At 39.8% G+C, this 27,917-nt stretch overlaps 1 protein-coding gene across 1 annotated transcript; it reads right to left on the bottom strand.

Moving 5' to 3' along the window:
• Positions 1-105: 105 nt before the first annotated feature.
• On the bottom strand, positions 106-27,915 carry LOC100021384 (lipase member N). The gene is made up of 9 exons (XM_056795516.1): positions 27,805-27,915; positions 27,148-27,265; positions 19,767-19,965; positions 17,101-17,210; positions 15,728-15,864; positions 8,067-8,213; positions 7,323-7,394; positions 6,182-6,253; positions 106-2,047 (listed from the first exon to the last, which is right to left on the bottom strand). Exons 1-9 carry the CDS (start codon positions 27,907-27,909, stop codon positions 1,814-1,816), a joined length of 1,194 nt encoding a protein of 397 aa, XP_056651494.1. The 5' UTR covers positions 27,910-27,915; the 3' UTR covers positions 106-1,813.
• Between the last annotated feature and the right edge of the window lie 2 nt (positions 27,916-27,917).

A 27,917-nucleotide genomic window follows, 5' to 3' on the forward strand; every position in this document is an offset into this window, starting at 1 on the left:
AGAGCCATCCCTACCTCTAGGCACGGGAGGTGGCCACCTTCCCTGAGATTTCCAGGGTGCTGGCTTTATCATGACATCAGGAAGTTAGCAAAAGTATCAGCAGGCCTATCAACTAAGATTTGTTTTACAGGTAAGGAAAATGAGGGCCAAATAAGGGAACTAACTTATCCCCATTGACACAGATAATGAACAATCAAGGCAGAAATCTAACTCCAGACCTGGTTGTTTCCAGTACCCAATGGGCTCCAGTGCCTGGGATATGGTCTTCAATGTCTCCTCTTATGGGGCTTGAAGTGGTTCCCTTTAGAGTCATCTTTTTGATTCAGACAACAGAGATTGGGGGTTTGTTTCTAGGTCACTATGAAAGGAATAGAGAAGGGAGACATTTCCTCTCTCAGGAAATTTAGGACAAAGTTATCAGGTTAGCTAATTAACTCTGGGGAAAGAGAAGAGAGTTTGACTTCGGTGGAATGATAACAACAGTAATAGTTATTATTATTAAAGAGGCAACTGGTGACTCAGTGGAAGACGAGTTCAAATTCAGTATCAGACATTTATTATCTGTGTGACCTCTTTTTGCTTCCGTTTTCTCAGCTTTAAAATGAGCATAATAAGAGCATCTGTCTTTCAGGGTTGTTGTGAAGATCAAGTGAGATAAGATGTAAAGCTTTTTACATAGTGCCCAGGACATAGTAGATGCTATATATTATCTCACTTGATCTTCACTATCTATCTATCCATCTATCCATCTATCTATCTATCTATCTATCTATCTATCTATCTATCTATCTATCTATCCATCCATCCATCTATCTATCCATCTATCTATCTATCTATCTATCTATCTATCTATCTATCTATCTATCTATCTATCTATCTATCTATCTATCCATCTATCCATCTATCTATCTATCTATCTATCTATCTATCTATCTATCTATCTATCTATCTATCCATCCATCCATCTATCTATCCATCTATCCATCTATCTATCTATCTATCTATCTATCTATCTATCTATCTATCTATCTATCTATCTATCCATCTATCTATCTATCTATCTATCTATCTATCTATCTATCTATCTATCTATCTATCTATCTATCTATCTATGTATCTATGTATACATATATATAGGTGCTCTTTTAAAAAAATCTTCCCTTCTCCCCTTAATAATAACGGGCACTTTACCCAACACTTCAAGCTTTGCAAAACACTCTACACCATTCTGAAAGTTATGAACTCCAGGTATTCTCATTCTTTCGGTCTCTGTTTCTCTGTCTCTGTCTATGTCTATCTCTCTCTGTCTGTCTGTCTCTGTCTGTCTGTCTGTCTGTCTTTCTGTCTCTGTCTCTCTCATTTTATCCATGCATATCCTGCTTCTCTTTTTCAGTCTTAGAGAAGATTGGTCTCCAGACAGGTTGTCACTTGCCAAAGACCATACAGCCAGTATATGCCAGAGGAGAGGATCAAAGCCAGGCATTCCTGAGTCTCGGATCAGCCATGCCCCACAGGTGCTTTATAAGGGTCTGTTTCCTTCCTCCTTCCCTCCTTTTCTGATGAATCTAAAGGTCTTTTCCCTGACCACCAGGAATGAACTTCCCTCTATCCCACAGAGGAATACATGAGATTCAAAAGTTCAGAGAAGGGGAAGGAGACCATAGGGCACCAAGGAGGCTTGAGTAACATTAGGCTATCCATGGTGGGTACTGAACAAGAATGAGGGGGCCAAAAGGAAAGTCTGTCTCTCTGCTTATGGATTCTTCTCCCAATAGATTCCTCAGGTCTTGACCTCCAGGATGGTTGACCTTTTTCATGGATTCTGCTCCATCAGAGAGAGGATTTTACTGTATACTCGTTGGGGTGCATCAATGGCCCAGATGAAGTCTACATGGTTCCAGTCTGGCAGCAACTCAAAGAAACGGAGATTCTTGATTTTGGGGAGCAGCATGGCCACATCGAGAGGGTCAGCAAGCAGATCCTGTCCTCCAGCCCAGATGGCTGTGGGCATCTTCATGGTAGTCAAGTCATAGAGTGGGGGGATGCTCTGTTGGGGAGAAAACAAGGGCTTTTCAGATGAAAATTGGTATCATAGGAACCCAACACTGAACATTTTTAGGGCTAGAAGGCACCTGAAGAGGCCCCCTAACTTTACAGAGGAAGAAATTAAGGCTTAGAGAAATTAAGTGACATTTTATAGATCTTTCCATTGCTAGTAGCATCATCTGGTCTTGCACTTGAGCCTCTTCATTGATGATCTTGTGTTCATTCTACTCTGCCTTTCTCTCTCATCTTTTGACAAGCCAGTTGGTCTTTCTCCTCACTCTAGAGGCACTTGGTACTACTTGGGGTCACAGATCATAGAGCTCCAGGAAGAAGATCCTTAAAGGTCATCTTGACCAACCGCCACATTTTAAAGAAAAAGAAACTGAAGCCCAGATAGGGTTATCCAAGATCACACAGCTAAGTGGCAAAATTGGGATCTGGTTCTAGGTCCTCTGAACCCCATTCCAGTGTTCTATCCACAACATGGAGAAAATGCAAGGCCTTGCTTGGGAACTAGGCAGGGGCCTCTTGCACTGGGTGTCTTCAAACAGAGGGACAAACAGTGTCAGGGTCATTGTAGGAGAGATTTTTGGTCAGGTAGAGTTTGGACTAGGCTCTTGTAAATGGTGTGTTTTTATACATGTTAAGACTCATGAACATACTTCTGGGTTTTACATATGTTTGTATATGTAAACCTTGCATATTCCTGGCTTTGCTGTTTGCACTATACCCACTCTTGGGGTTTTATATATGCACACATTTCAAGGCTTTGAATGGAAGTCTTGAGATGTCGTATTTATGGCATCACACTGCCTCCAAACAGGCCTGCACCACATCTCAAGGCTTGTTGATGGTTTGTCTTACAACGTCCCTTAATGATTTGTGACATGATCATTTTAAACTTTCACTCAATTGGCTGATCCTCAAAGACAGGATCTCTCTTCTTGTACTTCTCTACAGTGTTGAGCAAAGAGCAGGAACCTCATGCATGTTTCCTTGTTTGTTTGCTTGTTTAATTTATTTTTTAAACTGTTACATTCCATCTTAGACATTAATACTATGTATTGGTTCTAAGGCAGAAGAGCAGTAAAGAGTAGGCAATGGGGGTTAAGTGACTCGGCCAGGGTCACCCAGTTGGGAAGTGTCTGAGGTCAAATTTGAACCCAGGACATCCCATCTCTAGGCCTGACTCTCAATCCACTGAAGCACCCAGCTGCCCCTTTAAATTTATTTTTAAAAAATTTGAGTTACTAATTCTCTCCCTCGCTTTCCTCCATTCCCCAACTCATTGAGAAAGGCAAGAAATGTGATATCAATGATACATTTTTCTTATTAGCCATGTTGGAAAAAAAAAGCAAGTGCTTCAATGTGCATTCAGATTCCATCAGTTCTCTGGAAGGGGATAGCATTTTCAACATAAATCCTTCAGAATTGTCTTGGATTATTGTATTACTGAGAATAACTAGATAAGCCAGAGCTGGTGATCATACAATCTTGCTGTTACCACGTACTGTGTTCTCCTGGTTCTGCTGAATTCACTTTGCATTAATTCATGTAGATCATTCCAGGTTTTTCTGAAATCATTCTGCTCATCATTTCTTGTCATGAAATAGAATTCCATTACAGTCATACACCTCAACTTGTTCAGTCATTCCCCAATTCGTGGACATCTAGGGGGTGAATTCTTAACCTTCCTCCCCCTTTTTGTTTTCATCCATTTCCTCAATGTTCTTGACTTTTGTTTTTCCAGATGGATTTTTTTCCCCATGAGCTTTCATACCTCCTTTTCCATTTGGCCAGTTTTGTTTTATAAAGGATTTGTCTCTTCAATAGATTTTGTACTTCTTTGATCAACTTCTCTTTTTTAAAAGTTTAACTTCTTCAGTATTTTTTGTTCCTCTTTTACCAAGTTGTTGACTGGCTTTTCATAATTTTCTTGTGTCCTTCTCATTTATTTTCTCAAAATTTCCTCTAGCTGTCTTATTTAATTTTTAAAATAGTTCTGAAGGTCTTCTAGGTATTCTTGCTGGGCTCCTGTTTAATTCAAATTTCACTCTCAGGCTTCACTTGTGGCTCTTTTGAAATTATCTTCTGAGTTTATGTCTTGATCTTCCATGTCAATATAGTGGCATTTTATGGTCATGTTTTTCTATTGCTGTTTCCTCATTTTCCAGCCTATTTCTGAACTTCTAACAGTGTTAAAGTTGGACTCTACTCCTTGGGCAGAAGGGGTGTTGGCCCAAGCTTCAGGTTTTTCATTGTCATGTTTTCAGATCTAGTTCTGAAGGTCTCTGTTTTTGGTACTTCCAGTTGTGTGATTCAAGGAAAAAGTATGTTTGGTACTCCCCTGGCCCATGCTCTGCTCTTTACCCAGAAAGGGACTTTGCTCCCCTGCAGTAATAAGTGGTATCTTTTTGTCCCTGGAACTATGACTGGGGGCCCTCTTCTCCTGAAGCTTCAAGTTTTAGTGCTCCTTTCTACTTTGGTCCTGAGGCCAGGGTCCCTTACTCCTTTGTGAGTGACCACAATCACTCTTCTCTGGAACCTGGAACCATGACTAGACTCCTTGGTCCCCTTTGTCTTCAAGTTCTAGAGCTCCTCTTCTCCTAGGAACTGTGACCTGGAACTTCAGATAGGTAACGCAACAGGGTGTTACACCCAATATCACCAAAGGATCCCCTGTTATCTTTTTTTGAGCAGTTTCTGAATCCCCTTACCACCTCTGGGCTAGGAGCTCTCAAAGCTACTACCACCATTACCACTGCCATCTCCTAGGATGCACTGTACTCTGGGCCAACTATGATCCTAGTGCCATAAATCTCTCCTGCCAGCCTCCCAAGTTGTCTTGGGCTAGAAAAATTTCTCACTCTGACCTTTCTTTTGGCCTCGCCACTCCAGAATTCTAGTTAGGGCATCAGTTTAAAGTTGCTTGGAGGAGAACGTTGGTAGATTTCAGTTAAGTTGCTGCCTGTGCTGAAGACTTTCTGATCTGTCCCTTTGGGACATTTATTTTTCTAGGATAAATAAAAATGGGGCAGTACTGGCTAGGGCAGAGGAGGTTAATGGGAAGTAACTAGGAAGGATAGACCAAGGAATATGGTGTTGAGGAAGGAGAAAAAGTAGGAGAGAACAAAGACAACATCCAGGCTTCAGAAATAGTTGTTTGCCACTCAAAGAAAACTTGGAAAATACCTAATCCTGTTTAAAGGAAAGTCTGGTCCAAAGCATTCAAAAACAGGGAATAATAATCATATGAGTTCTCTTCCTTAAAACGAATAAATGAGTGAGTGAGTAAATGAATGAATGAATGAAAAGGCCTTTATTAAGAATTGTGTGCTAAATACTGTTCTAATTTCTGGATATACAAATATAATAAATAAAGTAATATCTGCCCTCAAAAAGCTTATCTTTTGCTGAGGGGGCAAAAACTCATAAAGGAGAGCAGTGGCTAAAGAAGGGTATTTTGTTTTAGAAAGTGATCAGAATGGTGAATGAAGTAATGGGGGAGTAGATTGCTTACCTTTCCTATCAGCAATGGCAGTAGTGAGGTTCTAGAACTGGAAAGGGGATGAGTATCCATATAATAACATGGTGGTGGGCACAAAGATGACTAGGGAGGAAAAGCATGGCAGGGCATGCACAGGAAGGGTAGGTCACTTTGAGCTGAGCCAAGCGATCTGAGCAATCATTCAGAAACTGGATGAAATTCCAGGGGGTAATGGTTTCTCTTTGTCTCAAGAAATATTAGAACCTTCTGGAGACTTATTCAATCCAGTGCTAGATAGGACTTCAGGCAACCAGAGAAACTGGCCCAACTTGGTTAGGATGAAAATGTTAGAGCAGCAAAGGATTTGAACATCATCTAGAGTAACTGTCCCGCCATTTTTCAGGTAAGGAGATTGAAGCCCAACAAGATAGTGGTTTGGACAATTATGCAGATCCAGCTAATAGGAAAACCAGGATAAATGTCTAGACTGGCTTCCTTTGGGCTAATTGCTCATTAGAATCGATTCCTGTGACCATCAAGAAGATTCACTTGGAGGAGCCCAACTCTCGACTGCCTGAGACATGCCCTTTCTGCAGATGAACCCTAAAACCCCCGAGTTATGATTGTCCAAGATCCAGAGAAGCTGACCTGGTTGTAGTGCCGAACGTTTTCCGCCTCGTTACCCCAGTCGTAAGCTCGGAACTCATCTGATCTGAAAAGCTGAAACGGCCAAGTGAATGTTAAGCTACAATGTGGAAGAGCTTCACAGACAAGTACTCTGTGGAATAGAGTACCTGGGGGGGGGGCAACAGGATTACATAAAGGAAAACCTGGCCTTCCCATGTTTTAGGGGACTGCGAGGGGGTAGAAACACAATGCACTCATAGACACAGAGAAGGGGGCGAAGAAAGAGAAGCAGAGACACAGGGGAGGAAAGGAGGAGATGAAACAAAGAGAGGAAGAATGAAGAGGAGGAGAAAGAGAAGGATGAAGAGAAGAAAGAGGAGGACACAGATAACAGCACATTCTCTGCCCTCAAGGAACTCCCATTCAGTTGGAGGAGGCAGCATGCAAACAACTAAGTACACACAAGATACACACAAGCTCAGTGGCAGATCATCCAGAGAGGGAAGACCCTATCCTTAAAGTAGATCAGGAGATGTTTTCTTGCAGGAGGTGGGAAGTTAGACAGAACATAAAGGAAACAGGAGAAGACAAGAAGTAGAGAAAAGAAAGAGCATTCTAAGCACCGAGAACAGTATCTGGAGGAACAGCCAGAAGGCAAGTGTCACAGCACTATAGAGTGTGTGGAGGGGAATGAAGCAACTGCAGAGGTAGGAGGAGGCCAGGTTATGCAGGGCATTTAGTGCCAAACAGAGTATTTTGTATTTGAGGCCATAGGGAGCCACTGGAGTCTATTGAGTAGAGGAGTGACATAGTCGGGACTATACTTTAGGAAAATCATTTTGCTGGCTGAATGGAGGATGTGTTGGAGTAGGAGAGACTTGAAGCTGGCAGACGCAGGTGTGAGGTGATAAGAGCCCATAGCAAACTTGGGGCAGTATCAACAAACCTTGGCAATGCCTTGGGAAGGCGGTGAGGAGAGGAGGTTGGTGGGAGGTAGGAAGTGTCCAGGATGAGCTTGAGAAAATAGCTACAAGGTCTTTTAAAGACCTCGTTGGGGCTGAGCGCATCAACAGTCAAACAAACCAAAGCAGCTAGTAGAGGGAGAAAAGGGTTTGGGAGGGGAGAGAGGGAGAGCAGAACTTCAGTGCTCAGTCACTCTTACTTGTTTGAAATGGAGCATGTTCTGTATGGATGTCCCAGTGGGAGAACGTGACAGGTAGATGGGAGTTCGACTCTGAAAGACAAATCTTACTCAGCAAAGAGCACTCCAAAGATAGAAATTTCTATTTCCCAATTATTATTCAGCAGAGAACAATTTTCTCGAAACTGAGAGCTGAGCCAGTAGAGCCGGGAGCTACCTTGAGTACTTCATCATTTTGCAGAGAAAGGAGCTGCAAGTCAGAAGGGGATGTGAGACAGAGCTAAAGTCAAGGACAATGAGAGCAATGAGGCCTTTTCTGCTTGCCTCAGATATATGCCTCAGACCAGCTCTGAATCTGTCTGTTTTGGTTACAACGTCATTGGGAAAATCTGCCTAAGAATGAGAATTTTTAGGTTCCTCGATCCAGTCGAAACTTCAACCCTTTCATTTTATAGAAAAGGACACTGAAGTCCAAAGGGGCCCAGTGATTGATTTTAAGGTCCAACTTCTAGTAGGCGATGGAGGTAGGACTGTATCTATTTCCTCTGCGTGCCAAGTGCCTGTTTTTCTCAAGCTTGGCCAGGAATCACTGGGAGAAGTCACAAGTTGGGGGGCAAAAGAGGTGGATGCACTAAATGATCCGAGGTCATCATCAGCACCTGCCTCTATCGGGCTTATGAAGTTCTGAAAACACAGAAGGAGCAGAGACGGAACCAGGAAAATCAAAGGAATAGAGATCTTGTCAGACCTGTGGGTTGTACATACCACATTCAGATTTTTGTTGTCCCGTCCAGCCCACAAGGAGAGAAAGTCAGTACATATCCAGGAGGAGATTTTGCCATTGCACAATTTAAGAGCAGTCGTTTTCCTTTTAATATCTTCTAAAAGGAAGCCTTTTTTCCCCAGCAGAGCCTGTGGACATGACAGTTTGTTTTGACAGAGCAGGCAAGCTTCTCAGCTTGGTGTTTCATTGTTATCACTGGACACCTCTAACCTTCAGGATCTCATTCATTTGTAACAGGTCAAATTGTATCCAAGACAAGCCAGAACAATGATAGATCTGTTGGCCCAGCCCCAGACATGTGGGAACTCACATCCAACCCAACAACCCTGTGAAGGAGGCAAGTAGCACAGGGACTATTACTCCTGTTTTATAGATACACAAACAAGCTGAGAGAGGAGAGAAGGAATATAGATTTGGGGTTGCAAGAGTCCATTGAAGTCATGTAGTCTCCCCCCAGCCCATTTTACAGATTTCAGAGGAGATACTTCCAAAGGGGTGATTGTATCATGTACTATGTAGGGAGTCTCAAAAGAATCTAGTGCAGGTTTAATAGGATTGGAAACAGAATTTGGTTTGTAGCTACCTAGCTTTCCTATCACTTTATAGTTGTAATGCTGGAACCATCAAACTCTCCATAGGTTACATTATATGCCTTGCTAAAACAAATTCAGATGGAGAAAAAAGTTCTAAAATAGCAAGGGCATAATAACAGCAATCACACTTATGTAACACTTAGTACATGCCAGACACTGCTGTGAGTGCTTTATAATTATTTCTCAAGCCATCCTTACAACAACCCTGGGAAGGCAGCACTGTTATTATGCCCATTTTATAGTTGAGGAAACTAAGACAGACAGATGCTAACTATCTGGTCCAAGATCATACAGCTAGTAATTATCTGAGGCTAATTTTGAACTCATCTTCCTGACCTGGGTCCAGTCCTCTATTCACTGTAGGGATGAAGGGGGTAAAAAAGCACTTGCAAACCTCAAACTGTATTATACTTGATCAGTCATCAATAACTGCCATTGATTAAAAATAGAGGAGATCAATGGCACAGACCAGACAATGGAAAATCAGAAACAATGAAACCGAATCACCCAGTTTTCAATAAAAAGGAAAACATAAATCACTTAAAAAAATAACTCTATTTGATAGGAACCAGTGGGAGAACTAGAAAGAAGCCTGACAGAGATTAGGCTTGGAGCAACATTTTATACCACATTCTACAATAAGGCCTTCATAGTAAACATCATGCCATAACAATTGGAAAAGAAGCAGTTCATTTCCCTCTTGTAGCTCTTGATAAGAGATGGATTCTTAACCAAATAGATGATAGAAACAATTATAAAAGATAAAATAGATAACTGATGACAAGAAAATGAAAAGCTTTTGTGAAAGCAAAATTGTATTGATCTAGGATAGGAAGGAAGGAGCTGAATGGGAAACAATCTTTGTACAACATTTCTCTGTTAAGGGCATACAAGATATATAGACAATAGATACACACGCATATATACATACATAAAAACAAGGATCATTCCCCAATAGATAAATGGTCAAAGGATGTGAACAAGCAATCCTCAAAAGAATAATGGCAAACTATTAACGACCATGTGAAGAAATGCTCTAAATCAATAGTAAGAAGAAAAATGCAAATTGAAAAATAGATCTTTCTCCTCACATGCAGAAATTGACAGAGGTCAAAAGATGAGAATTGCCATTGTTGGAGGGGTTAGGGGGAGATAGGGACACACTATTGGTGGAGCTGTGAAATGGTACAACCATTTGGAAAGCAATATAGAATAATGCAAATAGGATGACTAAACTGTTGCCCCCATTAACACAGATAGTCTCTTTCTGGAATTAAACTCCAAAGAAGCCATCTATATGGAGTCTCCATAGGCACTAAAATACTTATAGCAGAAGTTTTTGTGATAGCCACAAACCGGAAACAAAGTAAATCCTGCTGACTGGTGAATGGCTATATGAATTATGAGACACAAATACATTGAACTATTAAAAATGACAAATGTGATGAATTAATACATAGAAGCATGGAAACATGTTCAATATAATATGATATAAATGTTTGTTAAGCACTTATTATGTGCCATACTCTGCTCTAAGCCCTGGGGATACAAATAAAGCAAAGAGAAACTAGATTGCCCATGCCTTCAAAGAGCTTACTTTCTAATTGGGGAATTATCATACACCTAAGGGAGCTGCAAAATGAGGAGGGGGAGGAGGAGGAAGAATGATCCAGGGCAAGAAGACCCCAGGAACTAAGACACATTTTAGGATGAGACAGCAACAGTGGATAAGCAAAGCTACCAAAACAATATGCACAATTATTATGTCAATGTAACCATAAAATACCTCTATAAAAGAATAAAAAATAAATGTTGCAAAATTATGAAGAACAAGTCTCTCTCAGAGAAATGAGAAGACACTCTAACCCTATTCCTTGCAGAGGTCAGAGTTCCCTGGAGGTGGAACATAGCATAGATTTTTGTTTTTTTGGATACATTGATTGGTATTCCTTATTTTTTTTCTCTTCTTTTCCACTTTGTTTTTTAAAAATATTTGTTATTTGGGATGGTTCTCTGGGTGAGAAAGGTTTTGGGCTACTGGCAGAAATTCTGGTGATGTGAAAAAAGAGAATATATCTAAAAGAGACTAATGTACACCTTTGATTTTGGGACAGCTAGGTGACACAATGGATAGAGCCCTGACCTATCTTCTGGAAACCTGAATTAAAATCTGACTTCAGACACTTACCTAGCTGTGGGCAAGTCCCTTAACTCTGTTTGCCTGTATCCTCATTTGTAAAATGAGCTAGAAAAGGAAATGGCAAGTGACTCCAGGATCTCTGTTAAGAAAACCCCAAATGAGGTCAGGAAGAGTTGAGTATGACTGAAAACAACTGAACAAAACCAACAATGGCTTTGAAGGGGTATAAAATCCATTCCTTCCATTAATATGTGAGAGGATTTAGGGGCTAGAAGAGATCTTGGAGACCATCTTCCCCAACATCCTCTTTTTACAGATAAGGAAACTGAGGCTCAGAGAGAAAGGGAATGATTGCTTCAGGTCACATTAGAAGCAAATAGCAAAGGTGGGCTTTGACCCCAGTTTTCCTGTTTTCTTCCATTATAGAAGCAGCTCTGAATGTTTAGCTATTGCCTTACAAAACAGGATCCTAGATTTAGAATAGAAATTAACCTTAGATGTCCAGAAACTGAGTTCTATGTCAAGAGGCTTAATCCAAGTCATACTGAAATGAAGACACCAAGTCAAGATTCTGACCCAGTTCTCTGACTGAATTCTTTTAGCTATTCTATTGCTTGCTTATAGAATATGGAATCAATCAACAAAGCATTTAACTTCAGTAAGTCAGCTAAGATGAATGGGTGGAGGGTGGAACTGAGAAATTGTGGAATGGGAGATGCTGCCTATAAAAGGAGTGGCTGGGTTAGACCCTGCAGTGGGTGGGTCCTGGCAATCAAGCCCCTGACACCCTTGTTAAGAGGAAGGAGAATGTTTGAAAAGGGAACTGAGGAGGAAATTGGAGGAGCCAACCACATTCTTTGCATTCTGCCTCACCTGACTGTATGCCAAAATCTCTATGGGAAAACTGGTTCATTTCCAGAAGAACATGTTAAAGCATTAGTACTCGTGTTGATCTCCAGCGTTGAGCTGCAAGAATGAGGCATCTCATCTGGCCTCACTCCCTGGGGGATGACTTGCCTGTAATACCAGAATTTGTTTCTACTATTGATTCCTACCCTGTTGCAAGGTCTTCAGGTGGCATCCTGGGATTACTGCAGTAGACTGAATGTTCTTCATCTATAGTGATCAGGGCATTGTTTTCAGACTTAGGAGACCTGGTTGCTTGAAGATCTTATCTCTGATACTGCCTAGAAGGTCATGGGCAAGTCAGCCTTCCTCGGCCTCAACTTTCCTCATTTATAAAAGGATCATAGAACATAGATATGAACTTGAGAGATCATCTAGGTCACAGGATAACAGACAGAGCTGGAAGGTCCCTCAGAGGAGCTTTTATGAAATACCTACTGTGTGCCAGAAACTGAGCTAAGTTGTGAGGACACAAAGAGAGGCAGAAGATAGTCCCTGACCTTAAGGAGATCATGATCTAATTGGAGAGACAATATTTGAATGAGGTATCAACAGGATAAAGGCTGCAAATATATCTAAGAGAAGGCACTTCTTGTAGAAGGTAAGATTTTAATTGAGACGTCAAGGATGCCAGAGAAACCAAGAGGAGGAAATGAGAAGGAAGAGAATTCAGGCATGTGAGATAGTCAATGAAAATACCCAGAATCAAGTAATGGAGTGTTTTCTGGGAGGAATGGCAAGAGCATCAGTGTAATTGGTACATAGAGTATTGGGAGGAGAGTAAAGTGTAAGAAGCCTGGAGAGTGGAAGGGGCCCAAGTTATGAAGGTATTTGGGAGCTAAATAGAGAATTTTATATTCAACCCCTGAAGTTTATTTTTAAGTTTTTAAAACCCTTACCTTCTGTCTTAGAATCAGTACTGTGTATTGGTTCCAAGGCTTCTGTCTTGGAACAGTAAGGGCTGGGCAATGGGGGTTAAATGACTTGACCAGGGTCACACAGCTAGGAAGTGTCTGAGGCCAGGTTTGAATCCAGGACTTCCCATCTCTGGGTCTAGCTTTTAATCCACTGAGCCACCTTGTTGCCCCCCTACACTGAAGTTTATTGAAGAGCTTAGTGACTTGGTTAGACCTGGGCTTTTGAAAAATCATTTTGCAGCTAACCAGAGACTGGATTGGAATAAGGAGAGACTTGAGAGAAGGCAGACCCCCAGTAACTCTTGCAATAGTCCAGGTCCGAGGTGATGAGGATCTGCATCAGTTTTGGGATAGTGTCAGAGGAGAGAAGGAGAGCTTATTTGAGAGATTTTGCAGAGGTGAAATCAATAGTCCTTGGTACTATATTGGATATGGACAGTGAGAGTTGGGGAGAAGTCCCGGATGACTTCTAGGCTGTGAGCCTGAAGAACTATGGGGTTGATTGTGCCTTATACAGTAATTGGAAAGGTAAGACGAAGAGAAGGTTAGGGGGATCCCATACAGGTAATACTTAAGAGAGTCAGAGGTGATCTAGTCCAGTTCCTTCATTGTATATATTGGGAAACAAGTCTAGAGAAGGAAGTGACTTCCTTAGGGTCACATTGATAGTTTATAAGAGAGCCATCTCCTCTGATTCCAAATCTAGTCCAAACATACTTCTTTTTACTCAATGCCATAGTAATGCTACCAGACAAATGCCCAAGATACCTGGGGCTAATTATTTCCATTTTGGCTTCAATCATCTATTCTATTTGTATAAGAAAGTGAAAGAGATAGTCCATTTAAAATAACTCTATACAATATAAAATACCTGGGAATTTATTTGCCAAGAAAAACCTAGGAATTATATTAACACAATTAGAAAACACTTTTCACACAAATAAAGTCAGATCTAAACAATTGGAAATGTATTAATTCCTCATGGGTTGGTCAAGCTAAAATAATGAAAATAACAATTCTTCCTAAATTAATTTATTTATTCAGTGTCATACCAATCAAACAACCAAATAATTATTTTATAGAACTAGAAAAAATAAAAGCAAAATTCATGTGGAAGAACAAAAGGTCAAGACTATCAAGGGAACTATGAAAAAAAGTGAAGGATGGTAGCCAGTACTAGATTTCAAACTGTACTATAAAGCAGTAATCATGAAAACGATCTGGTACTGGATAAGAAATAGAATTGTAGATCGATGGACTAGAGTAGATACACAATATATAGGGGTAAATGACCTTAGCAACCTAGTGTTTGATAAACCCAAAGACCCCTAGCTTTTTGAATGAGAACTCACTGTTTAACCAAAGAACTTCCTGAGGACTCCATTTGAGGGATGCGTCTAAACTGAGTAACCTTAATTCTCCACTGGCTCTGCTTCTGACTTTCTGGACTTTGCTATGGTATCTAGTCAAGGATGTTCCCACTATTCCCCTTTCAGCTTCCTTTTGTTGGTTGTCTTCCCCATTAGAATGTGAGCTCCCTGAGGACAGATTCTCTTTCTTTTTACTTGTATTTGTATCCTAAGCTTTTGGCATAGTGCCTGGTATCCAGAAAGAACTTAATAAATGCTTGTTGCCTTCCCTTATAAAAGGAGAGTTTTGGACTAGGTGATGCCCAAAGTCTCTTCCCATTCTAAATTTTTGAATCTTAAACTTCATAAATGTTGGCTGGCAGAATAGAGTAAGTGCTTGCCTTGAAGGTCTGGGTCATGGGTCTAGAGACAGAAACCTTGCAGTATCTCTGGTCCAAGTCCTTCATTTTACAAGTGAGGAAAGCAAAGTCCAAGGAAAAGAAGTAAAATGTGAGTGTCACTCTCCTAAGTTACTTTAATTTGCACATGCATATTATATTTCCTAGGAAAAGGGAAAGCTTCTTCAAGAGAGGGACTGTTTTATTTTTATCTTTGTATCTCTAAGTGACCACTAATAAATGCTTGTTGATTGATTGACCATCAGTTACATAGGTACCAATCCCCAGAGGGAGGCTGAACCCAGATCATTTGACTTCAGAGTCTTTGCTCTGTCCATGGTACTTCAGCATCCCCAAGAAAAACCTGTTTCTCCATCCTTCCATCAACATTTATTGACTGTGTGATCTTAGAGAAATCATTCAACCTCTCAGAGACTCAGTTTACCCCACTATAAAATTGAGACATTGATCCTGCTTAACATGGTTTTCAAGGTTGGTGATAGGGTCCAATAATATACATAAAGGACTTCATAAAACTTAGTGGACTCTGAAAGGTTCCTATTAGGAATGAATGGTGGTGGATACTGCTATACTATTCTACCATCAGCATTGAAAATCACACATATACATATACATATACATATACATATACATATACATATACATATACATAGACATAGACATAGACATAGACATAGACATAGACATAGACATAGACATAGACATGCACACACACATGTAATCTCCACATACCCACAATACACACTGGTGTGTCCACACATGTTCATGCACAATTATACACACATATGCACACATACACAAAATATGTATACATACATGCCTGTATACACAGAGATACACCAAGACACATAAGCACACATGAAATGCAACACAATACACATGCATACAATGTACCCATTATGCAGCACATAGACACACATGTGCCTATATATACACAAGTCAACATTAAAGAGAACACACATGTACACATGTGTTATACACAATGCAATGTGCAAGTGTATATATACACAAGTACATAGTTCTAAATGCATACATGTATGCACACACAACTAAATATAGTACATTCTATAGATTTATTTTACAATTTATTGTATAACATGCATAGAAGGCACATGCATGTAAAATATACACACATATCTATTTACATATTCTCCCACACATGCATGCACACCCAATACATACCAATATCCATGCAAAGGATTTGTTACCTTACTTTCATTTTCTTCTTATAGCTCTCACCAGAATTTAAACTCTCTGAGACTTGGAATCCTCAATGGAATTTCAAGATATATGGTGGGAGTTGGGGGATGGCACCTACCTTGATGACTGACTGTGGAAGGAGAAAAAAACTGGAAAAAATGCTCTTGGGGTATTTAAATGAAGCCACTGGCCCCAGAAAAAAGTTCATTTTGATTCTTTGGGCCACTTCTGGGAGAGTGGAGAAAGCAACAAACCCTGAAAAACAGAACAAGACAGCCTGCTGAAGGGAGAAGCATCCACCTCATCTAAAGGGAGATGACCTAGTCACAAAACCATGCTGATGGGGTTGTTGTGATCTAGAGGACACAGAGCTGGATGGGGCTAGAATCATCTGGCCCAACCCCTTCATTTTTATAGAGGCTGTTTTCCTGTGGGTCTTTTAGAAGATCAAAGTCCTTCTCCATATTTGAGATGTATTTTGAGTCTTCCTAAAGGACGTCTTCCTTAGTGACCTCTTCCATCCCTTCATCTTCCATGAAACCAAGTACTCTAATCTCCTCATTTCATAGAAGAGGAAAATGATATTATGACAGGGGAGTTCACTCCCTCAAGGTTCCAATAGCCAGTTTGTGGGAGAGTCTTCCTAAACATAGGACCATGGGCAAATTTACCTGTTTCTTTGTATTCATTTCTTACACTTTTCCCCAATAAAGTTATTTTATATTTATATTTGATAAACACATATTTAATATTTATTATCACTATTTGATAAGCACATATTCACATAAGGCCAAAAGATGAATGAAAAATAATCTCATATACAACCCAAAGTTTGGAATAGGTGTTTTGGAGATTTCTTCCATGTCTTGTCCCTTCTCTCCTTCCTCATCCCTGCCTCCTGACTCCCCTGGGCTCCTATAAGTACCCAACTAAAATTTCATCATCATCTCCAGGAAGTCTTTTCCAATCCCTCACAATTCTGCTATCTTTTCTCTCTTATGTACTTTTAATTTATCTCTTTATACAAAAGGTTGTTTGTACAAAGTCATTTCTATGTTGTCTCCTCCATCGAACTGAAAGGTTCTTGAGGTCAGGGGCATTGGCCTTTCTTTTTGTGCTCTAGTTGTTGGGGCCTGGCACATAATAGGCACTCAATAAATGCTTCTTGACTGATTGCCTGAACTCCATGAGGGCCCAGTTGAAAGAGGCTTGGATTGAGAATTAGAAGACCTTGGTTTGCATCCCAGCACTACCATTTAATTACTATGTGACCTTAGGCAAAGTACTCCCCTCTGTGTTCTGTTTCCCCATCTAGAAATCAAGGGGGTTGGACTAGGTAACGTTTGTGGTCTCCTGTACTCTATATCTGTAATCCCAAATCTTCCCATTCTGTGGTCCACACCCAATCACCCATCGCATCCCAATCTGGGGTAAGAATGTACCAGTGCCATGAGGCCTGTCAGACATTAGCTTAGTCTCTTTTAATCATACCTATGGTTGTGCCTTGGGAATGGCCAATAAAATACAGCTTCTCCTGCCCAGTCTTTTTTACGATGAAGTTGATCACACTTGGTAGGTCATACCTGCCCATTTCATCAAAACTAGAAAAAGAAAGGAGAGAGAAGACTATTTAACTCTTGGTTGGAAAGAAACTCAATGGCCTACTCAGGTTTTATTTGATCACTTATTCAACTAACTAGGCATAATAGAGCCAAAACAAAAGGTTTGTGTGGGCCTACTTTCTGGATCTGATGCCAGGTAAATCAGGAGGTTGGTCCTATACGGTAAATTGTTTTGGCCAAAACAATTCATGGGGATCGGTTATCTCCTCATGAGATGAGTCATGAGGAAGGCAAAACTGCCAGTCTGAGAATCAATGCTCCCAACTCCCAATATGACCATGAAAAACTTAAATAAATAAACAAAGCAAAAATGAATGGCAATGAATAAGTAAAAAAATGAAAGTGAGAATGAAAAAATAAATACATTCCGACTCCAGGATGTTGAATGATGCAAGTTAGAAGATTGAATCCAAGGCCTTCCTTAATCACTTACTAACTAACTATGTGATTATGGATGTATCAATACACTTTTCCAGACCTTCCAGATAAGCTTTCATCCTCTCTCAAATGAGGAGAGGATGATTTGATCATTCATACGTGCTTAAAAGGCTATGTGGTACAATGGGAAAAACAACAACTTCATTTGGAGTCATAAGGCCTGGATTCAAATTCTTTCTCTACTCTCTACTCTAGTCTTTGAACCCATGCAATCTGATTTCCAACGCTCTTTCCCTTGCTTTCTTTACTTGTATGATCTTGGGCAAATCCTCTAACTAATCTGGGCATCACTTTCCTCCTCAATAAGAAGAGAGACTTGGACAAATTGGCTAATGAGGTCCCTTCCAGCTCTAAATCAATGATTCCATGAATCATTTCCAAGATGATGACTCAGGGGATTAACATGTAGAAATCCTAATCAAATTGATTTAGAAGAGTGAAGAATGTGCATATACCCAAATAAAATCACAAGAGCAGAGAATGTCAAAGTGAGAAAGGACCTTAAGGGGTATGTGGTCTAGACACCTCATTCTACATGAGAGAAAACCAAGGCCATAGGTGAGGAAGTGGCTTGCCCAAGGTGACACAAGGGAAGGATTTTAGGATTGGAAGATTGGAACCCAGGCCCTCTTCTGAGAGAGTGCAAAACCTTTCCAGTTAGACCATGTTTTTTTTTTTTTGATAGGCATTAGCTTATGGTATTTGAAGAACAAAAGCTTGGCGGTAGACCCAGAGACTGAGCAACCATGAGTAGGGATTTCCTGGGGAATATAGATACTTTTTAAGATTTGTTGTTATTGTTGTTGTTTAGTTGAACTTGTAATCAGATCAACAGAATGCCCCATGTGGGGAGGTTATACCTGCAATCAATGGTCAAATGAATGAAGGAAGTAAGAAACATTTCTTAACAATTTATAGTGTCCCGGTATTACTATAACAATGCTCTAATAGTTGACATTTCTATAGAGCTTTGCAATTTGTAAAGAACTTTACATAATTTTTTTACTTGTCACAAGAGTTCTATGAGATAAGTATAATTATTGTTCCCATTTTACAGGTGAGGAAACTGAGCATCAGCAACATTAAATGGCTTGCCCAGGATCACACAGCTGGTAAATATCAATGGCAAATATTTTCCAACTCTAAGGATCATAATTTAGAAGGGAAAAGGAAATTAGAGGCCATCTAGGATCTATTTTACAGATAAAGTAATTAAGGCAGAGAAAAGTAAAGGGGACTTGGGTTCCTAATATTAAGAACTAACAGGGACTTTCAAGAGACATGGTAGGGCATCTAGGCGGCTCAGTGGATAGAGAGTCAGGCTTGGAGTTGGGAGGTCCTAGGTTCAAATACGTCCTCAAATACTTCCTGGCTATGTGAGTCATAACAAGTCACTTAAACCCAATTATCTAAACCTTACTGTTCTTCTGCCTTGGATCCAATATTTATTATCAAGGGCATGAGTTAAGAGTTAAAAAAAGAGGCAAATGGTCCACTAGAAGCCCTGGCTTCAAATTCCAATGATTACCACTTATGTGAACTTGGGAAAGTCTGTTAAGCTTTGTACTTTAATTTCCTCATCTGTAAAATGTTGAGGTTGGATTGGAAGGCCTCTGAGATCCCTTTCAGGTGTAGAGCTATGGCCCTAAGAAGGGATCTTCATTTCATAGATGGGGAAACTGAGTCCCAAAGAGGACAGTCACTTACTTCTCTTGCATTAGAATGAATAAGCAATGACCTGAGGTTTGAACCCATTTTTGTTCAATTGTTTTTTGCTCAGATTTGACTTTGCATGGGCCCAGTTGGAGTTTTCTTGACAAAGATACTGGAGGGGTTTGCCATTTCCTTCTCCAGCTCAATTTACAAGTGACATAACTGAGGCAAACAGGGTTAAGTGATTTGCCCAGCTAGAAAGTGTCTGAGGCTGGATTTGAACTCATGAAGATGTCTTCTTGATTCCAGGCACAGCATTCTATCCACCGTGTGTCACTTAGCTGTCTTTGAACCCATGCAATCTGATTTCCAACACTCTTTCCCTTTCTTTTCTTCCCTTCTCACACCCTCTATTCACTGGAGATTTCTTGAAGTTCAGTTTACCTGAAGGCCCAGTATTCCTCTTGCTCTACTGAAAGGGTCTTATGTCTTCTTGACCAAGTGTTGCCCCGACTGTTGCCCATCCACACATCATACCCAGCATCTGCTAGGAGAAAACCCAAACTCTTGTTGGGCTGGTTCAGGAGCCAGGAAGCATTGTCTGTAAACATGGCATGCTGCAAATATACCACTGGCCTTGGACCTGAAATATTAAAAAAAAAAAAGAGAGAAACAGAGAGACCGAGAAAGGGAGACATAAAGCAAGAGGGAGACAAAGAAAGAATTATCACAGTTGACCAGGGAAGGCAAATTGGTAGTTTGGAGGAACAAAGCATAAAGGGATGGAAGGCACTTTGGAGCTCATCTAATCTGATTATATTTTTTTCCATAGGAAGAAACTGAGGTCTAGAGTGAGAAGTGAGTTTTTCAGGATCATATAGGTGGTAAGTAGGGTTTGAATTCTTATCTGCTAGATCTATTGCATCAGAAAAATTGACAGAATTTATTTTAAGCCACAAAGACAAAAGAAGGATTAAAAAAAAACACCTATGAAGGATGCATCAAGTCAGTCCCTGATATACCTTCACTGGAACAGAATGAAATCATGCTCTAAGAGAAGAAGACTTTGACTGGCACTATTAATCATGTGGAAAGTGTCCTGATTCTTCTGCAAGTTTGAGCCCTATGCTCCAGTCCTTAAAGGTCAATTATAGTAACTACCCACATTCCCATGGCATGATAGACTTGGCAAAGTCCTTTTCCTGTGAGGAATGGAGTTCAAAGAATATTATCATCACTTTACAGATTAGAAAATTAAAACTCATAGAGAAGTTATTTGCTCAAGGTCAGACCCCTCTTCTCCCCCCCCCCCCCAGTATATATCTAAGGTGGGATCCAAAGCCAGGTCTCTTGATCCCAAGCCAGCACTCCAGCCAGGATAGAAGACACAATCTTAAACACTGGGTGAATGCACAACAAAAATTCTGAAGTACTAATTTTGTGTCAGCCACCATGCTAAACTCTAGGTATTGAAATACAAAAAAAGTAAGACAGTGCCTGCCCCCAATAAGCTGATATTCTAATGATGAGAGATGGTTGAAGGCAGAGGGCACAAATTCAAGGCCAGGAAGTGAGGCAGTGGCCTTACATTGTTTTCTGATGATATGGATTCTGGCAAAGGAGGTTGACCAGGACATCCTCTTATTTCAGAAGAAAGGAATATTAGAGAGATATGTAGCTTATGGTCTACACTAGCATTGATTGGTTATTAGTAGGAAGGCCTCTAGCATGTAGAGTGGTCCCTTACTTTGGATTTATGGCAAGATATGCACAAAGATTGCATGGAATGAGACAGTGTGGTCAAGTTGCAATCTGTAGTAGTTTGAGGAAGTGTTGATGTTTGGCCCCTGGCTTTGGAGTTGGAGGACCTGGGTTCAATTTCTGCTATTATAATTTATTAACTTTATGACCTTGGTAAGTCTCCTCACTTCTTTGGGGCTCAGTAAAATGAGGGGATTGAATTTCTGAGGCTCTTTCTAGCTCTAGTTATATAAGCCTATGATCTCAGGAAGTGAGGGCTCATTGCTCATCATGGAACCACCTCTTCATCTTCCCTTGCAAATACTCTCTGTGACCCATCCCTGCAGAACAATGAGATGAATCAAAGAAAGCCTGAAATCTTTAAACATCTTGGCTTTGGGCAGAAATGACTCAAGGTCCTAGAGCAGACAGAGCCCCAGATGGCTTGGTTTCTTTTTAAATGCAATTTCTTTTAAATAATTTCAATTCAATCCAATTTAAATCAATTCAATTCAATTCATTCTCATTCAAGACAATCTGATTCAATAAGCATTAGTCATGCTCTAGGCATAGCACTAGACACTAAGGACACAAAGAGAAAAATGACGCTAGTGCTTTCCTCAAGAACTTACATTCTATTGGGAGAAAGATGCAGTAAATGGATGAAGAAAAATAGCAAAATAATTTTGAGTTATAGAAGAAGGAGAAAATTCTAATAGCAGGGGGCATCAGACAAGTTCTCATAGTGGAGACAACATTCGACAGAGTTGGGGATTCTAAAAGATGGAGGTGAAGATGTAGAATGTTCTGGGTATGGTGGACAGCTTGTTCAGAGACACAAAAAGGGAGATGGGATACCATTCTGGTGGTCTGGCTATAAAGGTTTGTGATATAATAGAATCAGTCCAAGATGGTAGAGTACAGGCAACATCCCAGTCAAATTCTTCCAATATTCCCCTTCAAACAAACTTAGAATAATACCTTAAATCAAGTTTTGGAATGATAGAGCCAACAAAATGTTGGAGTAAGACTTTTTTTTTTTTGAGCTTGAGACAACTTAGGAGGTTGCAGAAGAGATCTATGACACTAGGTACAGGTCAGCATGGGGTGCACCACAATAGCAGCAGAACCATGGTGGGCCTTGAAGGTGGCATCAGCACCCGCAGCATCAGGAGGGGCTTGCTTACCCAGGGGCAGTATGGATGTTGGACAACTGGTTGGAAAGAGATTTCAAGATACCATTTGCTGGCACTGGGTACACCTGGTGTGGACTGGAAACTCTATTTCCCACAAGCAGTTCTGAATCTTATTTCCAGAACGGAGAGAAGAGTTTATGGTTAGTCGCAAAGGAGCAGAGGCCCTGTCCATAGTTCCAGAGCCAAGAGGAGCACCAGCACTTGTAAGTGTAGGGAAATAAGGTTCCTTCTAGGGTAAAGACTAGAGAATGAACCAAAAGAGCAGGGACTCTTAATGGATTATAATACCTTGGAGGCACTTAAAACTTACAAACCTCCAGAACAAGCTCTGAAAATAGAATAAAAAACCCCTGAAGCTTGAGACAATGCACCACCACTCCACAAGCAGAGCACTTTAACATAAAGTTCACAGTCAGTCAAGAATCAGGCTGGAAAAATGAATAAATATCAACAACAACAACAACAAAAAGAAATGGAAAACAACTATCTGATATCAAGGAAGATCAAGACATGAAGTTAGAAGAAGAAATCAATGGCAAAACAGTCCAGTGGTAAAAGAGGAACAAAAATTCACTGAAGAAAGGAACAGAAAAAGCAGAATTGGCTAAATGGAAAAAGAGGTAAAGAAGCTGACTGAAGCAAATAATTTCTTAAACAATCAGAATTGGGCAATAGGAGGCTAATATCTTCATGAGGTAGAAACAATAGAACAAAGTCATAAGAAAAAATAGAAAACATGAAATAACTCATGAAAAAAATTTATCTGAAAAAAATCAAGGAGAGATCACTAAAAAAATTTGGTCTATATGAAAGCTAAGAGCAAATAAAAAAGAGTCTAGATATCATATTTCAATGAATTATCAATGGAACATTGCCTCTATCTCTTAGATGCAGAGAGTAAAATAGACAATTAAAAAATCCATGGGTAATCTCCTGAAAGAGATTCCTAAATGGGAATAATATTTTAGCCAAATTCCAGAACTCCTAGATCAAGGAGAAAACACTGTAAGCAGCCAGAAAGAAAGAATTCAAATATGATAGAGATACAGACAGGGCAGCTAGGTGGCACAGTGAACAGAGTACCAGGCCTAGAGTCAGGAAGACTCATATTCCTGAGTTCAAATCTAATCTCATATACTTCTTAGCTGTGTGACCCTGGGAAATATATTTAACCCTCAGTCTCAGTTCCTTGTTTGTAAAATGAACTGGAGAGATAATGGTAAACCATTCTAGTGTCTTTGCCAAGAAAACTCCAATTGAAATAATAAATACTCAGATATAACTGAAAGAAAAAAAACCAAAACAACCTGGCAACATTAGTAAGGATTACACAAAATCTAGCAGCATCCATATTCAAGGAGCAGAGAAGGCAAAAGAGCTAGGATTATAGCCAAGTATAACCTACCTAGCAAAACTGAATTTAATTCTTTAGGGGGGAAATGGATAATTGATGAAACAGAGGAATTTTAAATATTCCTAATGAAAAAACCCAGAGCCAAATAGAAAAATCTAACATTCAAACGTAAGACTCAAGAAGCACAAACAAGTAAACATGAAAGAAAAATCAGAAGGGATTTAAATTATTTATATCTCTATATGGGATGATGATACTTATAACTCTTAAAAACTTTAACATTATTAGGGCAGTTAGAAAGAGTTTACATAGAGAGAAGGCATGGATATGAGTGATTTATATTGAGATGAGGTCCACAAAAATATAAATTGCTCAGATTGAGAGAAAAGGAAATAGAATACTTAAATAACCATATCTTAGAAAAATAAATTGAACAAATCATAAATGAACCCCTAAGAAAAAATCTTCAAGCCCATGTGGATTCCCAAGCGATTCCTACCAAACATTTAAAGAATAATAAATTCCAATATTATATAAAGTTTTTGGGAAAAAAAAATAGGCAAAGGAGTCTCACCAAATCCTTTCATGACACAAATATACTATTGATACCTAAAGAAGGAAGAACTAAAAACAGAAAGAAAACCATACACAATTTTGCCCTATGAATTTTGATACAAAAATTTTAAATAAAACACTAGCAAGAAATTATGCCAATATATAATCTCAAAAAAAAATTGGAAGAGTGAGAAAGAACATATACTCAGAGAAGGGGAAAGGAAGAGGTAGAAGGTGAAGCTTTTTTCTCACATAGAAGTGGCCTAAAATGAAGAGTTTTACATTGGAGGGGGAAAAGAGATGGAGTGTCAGCCAATACCTGAGCCTCATTCTCATCAGAATTGATTCAAAAGGGTAAGAATATTGATTCAATTGAAACTAAGATCAATTGGAGCACAAAGTTCCAAGTACATGTAATTTATTGGTAAGGCTAGCAATTACCAATGAATGAGGTCTCTTGACTCTTTAGTCAGTCAAAAGACCATGTGGCAGTTTGGGGAAGTATACAAGAACCAAGAAGAGGAAGCATAAAACACTATGATTGGTTTCAAAGTCTGAAGTATCACAGGTAATGGAAAACAATATGATTGGATGCAAGTTGAGAATGCAGGGCTAGCATCAACCCTACTTTCTGTCTTGGTGTATGGAAAATTCATTGGTGGTGTCTACCTTCATGGTTAGTTATTGTCACAGCAATAAAAGCCCAGACTTTCTTGAAAGTACAGACAGGATTGCAACAACAGACTTCCTGGTACCCACCTAGATCTCTCTGAAATGTATGTGGGCGGTAAGAGGTGTAGAAACAATATCTTTCTTTGAATTATGGGACAATTTAACTAAGAGAGGAATGCTGAACTTCTGAAATCAATGCAGAGAGAAAGAAACATGGCTGAGGCAACATCCCAACTCATTGGTTTTGATAAAGAATAAAATCAACTACAAAAAGGAATTAGAATCAATTGGATTTTCTTTTCTCAACATATACACACATACACACCCAGTTGAGTATAGAAATCTCTACTTCAATAAGAAAATAGGGAGGGAAAGAAATAAGAGATTGGGATGGGCAATGGTCAAAGGGAGGGCATATTAAAAGAGGCAATGCCCAGAACAAAAGAGACTTTTGAGGAGGGACAGATTGAAAAAGAGAGAAGGATAAACATAGGAAGGAAGGTAAGATGGAGGGAAATAATGTCAGTAATCATAACTGGGAATGTGAATGGGATGTACTCACCCATAAAATGGAAGTAGATAACAGAATGGACTAGCAATGGAAATTCAATAGAATTGTTTATTAAACACACTTGAAACACAAGACCCTCAGAGTTAAAACAAAGTGCTGGAGCAGGATCTATTATGCTTAGGGGCAGTAATCAGGATTTCAGATAAAGCAAAAGCAAAAGTAGTCCTAATTAAAGAGATAATTAGGAAAACTACATTTTGCTAAAAGCTATCATTGTAAATGCCCTAGATCCATCCATATCCCTAACCCAGAAAATCTCTTTCTTTCAGCCCTGGGGAAATATGTCTTCTAAAAAGAGAAGATTTGTTCCTACAAAAAGAAAGAAGTAATAACTTCTCATATCTACAGGTGTCTGACCATTGATAGATAATATAGAGGGAGAGAACAAACCACCCTCCTCACTCCTTAAAGACAGTTTCCAGTCCTTTTTCTAGAAGCTGAGGCATCCAAGATCCAGAGTGTTTTGCAGGCTGCCGAGCTCAATTCTCCAATTTTATAGGAAATGAAAATGAGACACAGTTTAAAGGACTTGATCAAAGTCACCTACATAATTGAGTGTCAATCACCCCATAGTACAAACATCTATCTTCCTCCTTGCTCCTACTGTAAATATGACATTTTAAACTGTCCCTCAGCCTACATCCTTTTTTCTCCTTCTGAAAATGGAGGGCTGAATGTGGAATTTCTTTCCCTTGAGCATCCCTTTCCCCTTATGTTTACACACACACACACACACACACACACACACACACCCTTTACTCCAAGTCTGAAGTGATTTATTTGAAGCTTCAAAGTCATGGTCTTTCTTTTCTCCAAAGGAAAGAAAAAAAAATAAATGCATGCCTGACCTCCCAGATAAAAATCAGCCCTCAACCCACTCCCAGTCACTGGCTCTAAACAAAGTCCATGTGGTCTGTCTTCTCTTCCACAATGTATGAACAAGTCTCATTTCTTGAGTTTTCTCATTGATAAGCTAGCTTAAGCGAGCAGCAGATAGTACTAATACTGATCATTTAGTTTATCTTTCATAGTTGCAAATACTTTAAAAATAGAGAAATTGTTGGTAGTATAATTCTCTATTTTATAGATAAAACTGAAGCTCAGGGAGGTGTAGTGATCTGCCTCAGGTGACATAGCTAGCCTGTGTAGAGGTAGGATTGGAATTCAATTGTTTCCATCATTCAGCTCCAACACTCTTCAGCATAGCAGCTTTTCTTTTCTAACAAAGATGTAGTCCAACCCCCCTCCTGGGTGTCCTTGGAACCTGGATTTAAAATCAGAAGAGCTCTATTCAAATCCTGCCTTTTTTACTTCCTGTATGACAAATCCCTTCCCTTCCTCTGGGACTCAGTGTTTTCATTTCTAAAGTGTGAAGATTGGATGAGATATTCTCTAAAGCCCTTTCTTTTTGTCAGGAGCTGCTCACTCCAATTTCATGAGAACAGAAAGGATAGTATTTACCAAACACACCACTTTGATTTAGTCTTTTCCTAGTCTCTCTCCAACCCAGTCCCGCCTAGTAGGTTGCTAGTACCTTCTTTCACCAAATTATTTGCTTGAGCTCTTTTCACTAGGTTATAGACTCCTTGAGGGCAGGGACTGTTTTACAGTTGTCTTTGTATAATTGCAGATTAATTGATTGAGTCATCTGGGGGGGGGCAGTCTTCCCAAGCTGATATAAGCTGACCTGTCCAACTGGATCATCAATCTTGCTTTCCACTCTGAAATAAAGCATACCTTTTCTCTCAGGAGGCCTTTGACCATGGGGAATTCGATTGACATTAAGTATGTAGCCATCTTCAGTTACCACATCATATTCCTCACTGGGGTAACCACAGTAGGTGATGATCTCACTCTGTGCAAGAATACAAGATGGATTAGTCACAGACATTGTGCCAGGCCTTCTTGGATGCGGTCAGAAATGAGGAGCGAGTCTCTGAAGGTGGCCATCTTTTTTTGCTAATGTCATACTAAACATCACTGTGGAATTCAATGAGATGCGCAAAGGTCTGCACTAGAGCTTCCAAGTTGTTATTGTGGCCCCTAACCACTACTTCAAAACATCTAGGATCTGTGATTTTCTTCTTCAATGTAAGGGCCTCTTTTATGCATATAAATTTCATATCCCTTGTGATCTGGTACATATTTTAGATGCCTCTTGTCATGGCAGGTCAAATCTATCACCAAATCCATTACCTTGAAGTCAGTTAATCATAGGATCTCAGAGCTAGTGGCGACCTCAGAAGCCATCCAGGCCCACCCACCCTTTGAGGAGGGTTCCCCTTTGTAACCCACTTGACCAATAGCCATCTAGCCTTTGCTTGAAGACATCAAGTGAGGGAGAATGCACCAGAGGGTTGATCCTGACATTTCCTTCCCCCTTCCCTAACTTACAACATTCATCCACACTTCAGGATCCACAGGATGTTCTGAGTGAAGTAATTCTTGGGCATTTAGACTTCCATAGGCAAAACATAATACTGCTGCAAAGAGCCACATTTCAGTGT

The sequence above is a fragment of the Monodelphis domestica genome, chromosome 1 (genome assembly GCF_027887165.1).
Source record: "Monodelphis domestica isolate mMonDom1 chromosome 1, mMonDom1.pri, whole genome shotgun sequence".
In the NCBI taxonomy this organism is placed as follows: domain Eukaryota; kingdom Metazoa; phylum Chordata; class Mammalia; order Didelphimorphia; family Didelphidae; genus Monodelphis; species Monodelphis domestica.

Bases quoted from the DNA above. Each gene is read 5' to 3' on its own strand.
- LOC100021384 (XM_056795516.1), bottom strand. From the start codon at position 27,909: ATGTGGCTCTTTGCAGCAGTATTATGTTTTGCCTATGGAAGTCTAAAT. The intron at 19,966-27,147 runs GTATGCTTTATT...TTAATATTTCAG, and splicing joins AAGGCCTCCTGAGAGAAAAG to GTCCAAGGCCAGTGGTATAT. The intron at 7,395-8,066 runs GTATGTACAACC...TTTGTCTTTCAG, and splicing joins ACAACAAAAATCTGAATGTG to AGTCGAACTCCCATCTACCT.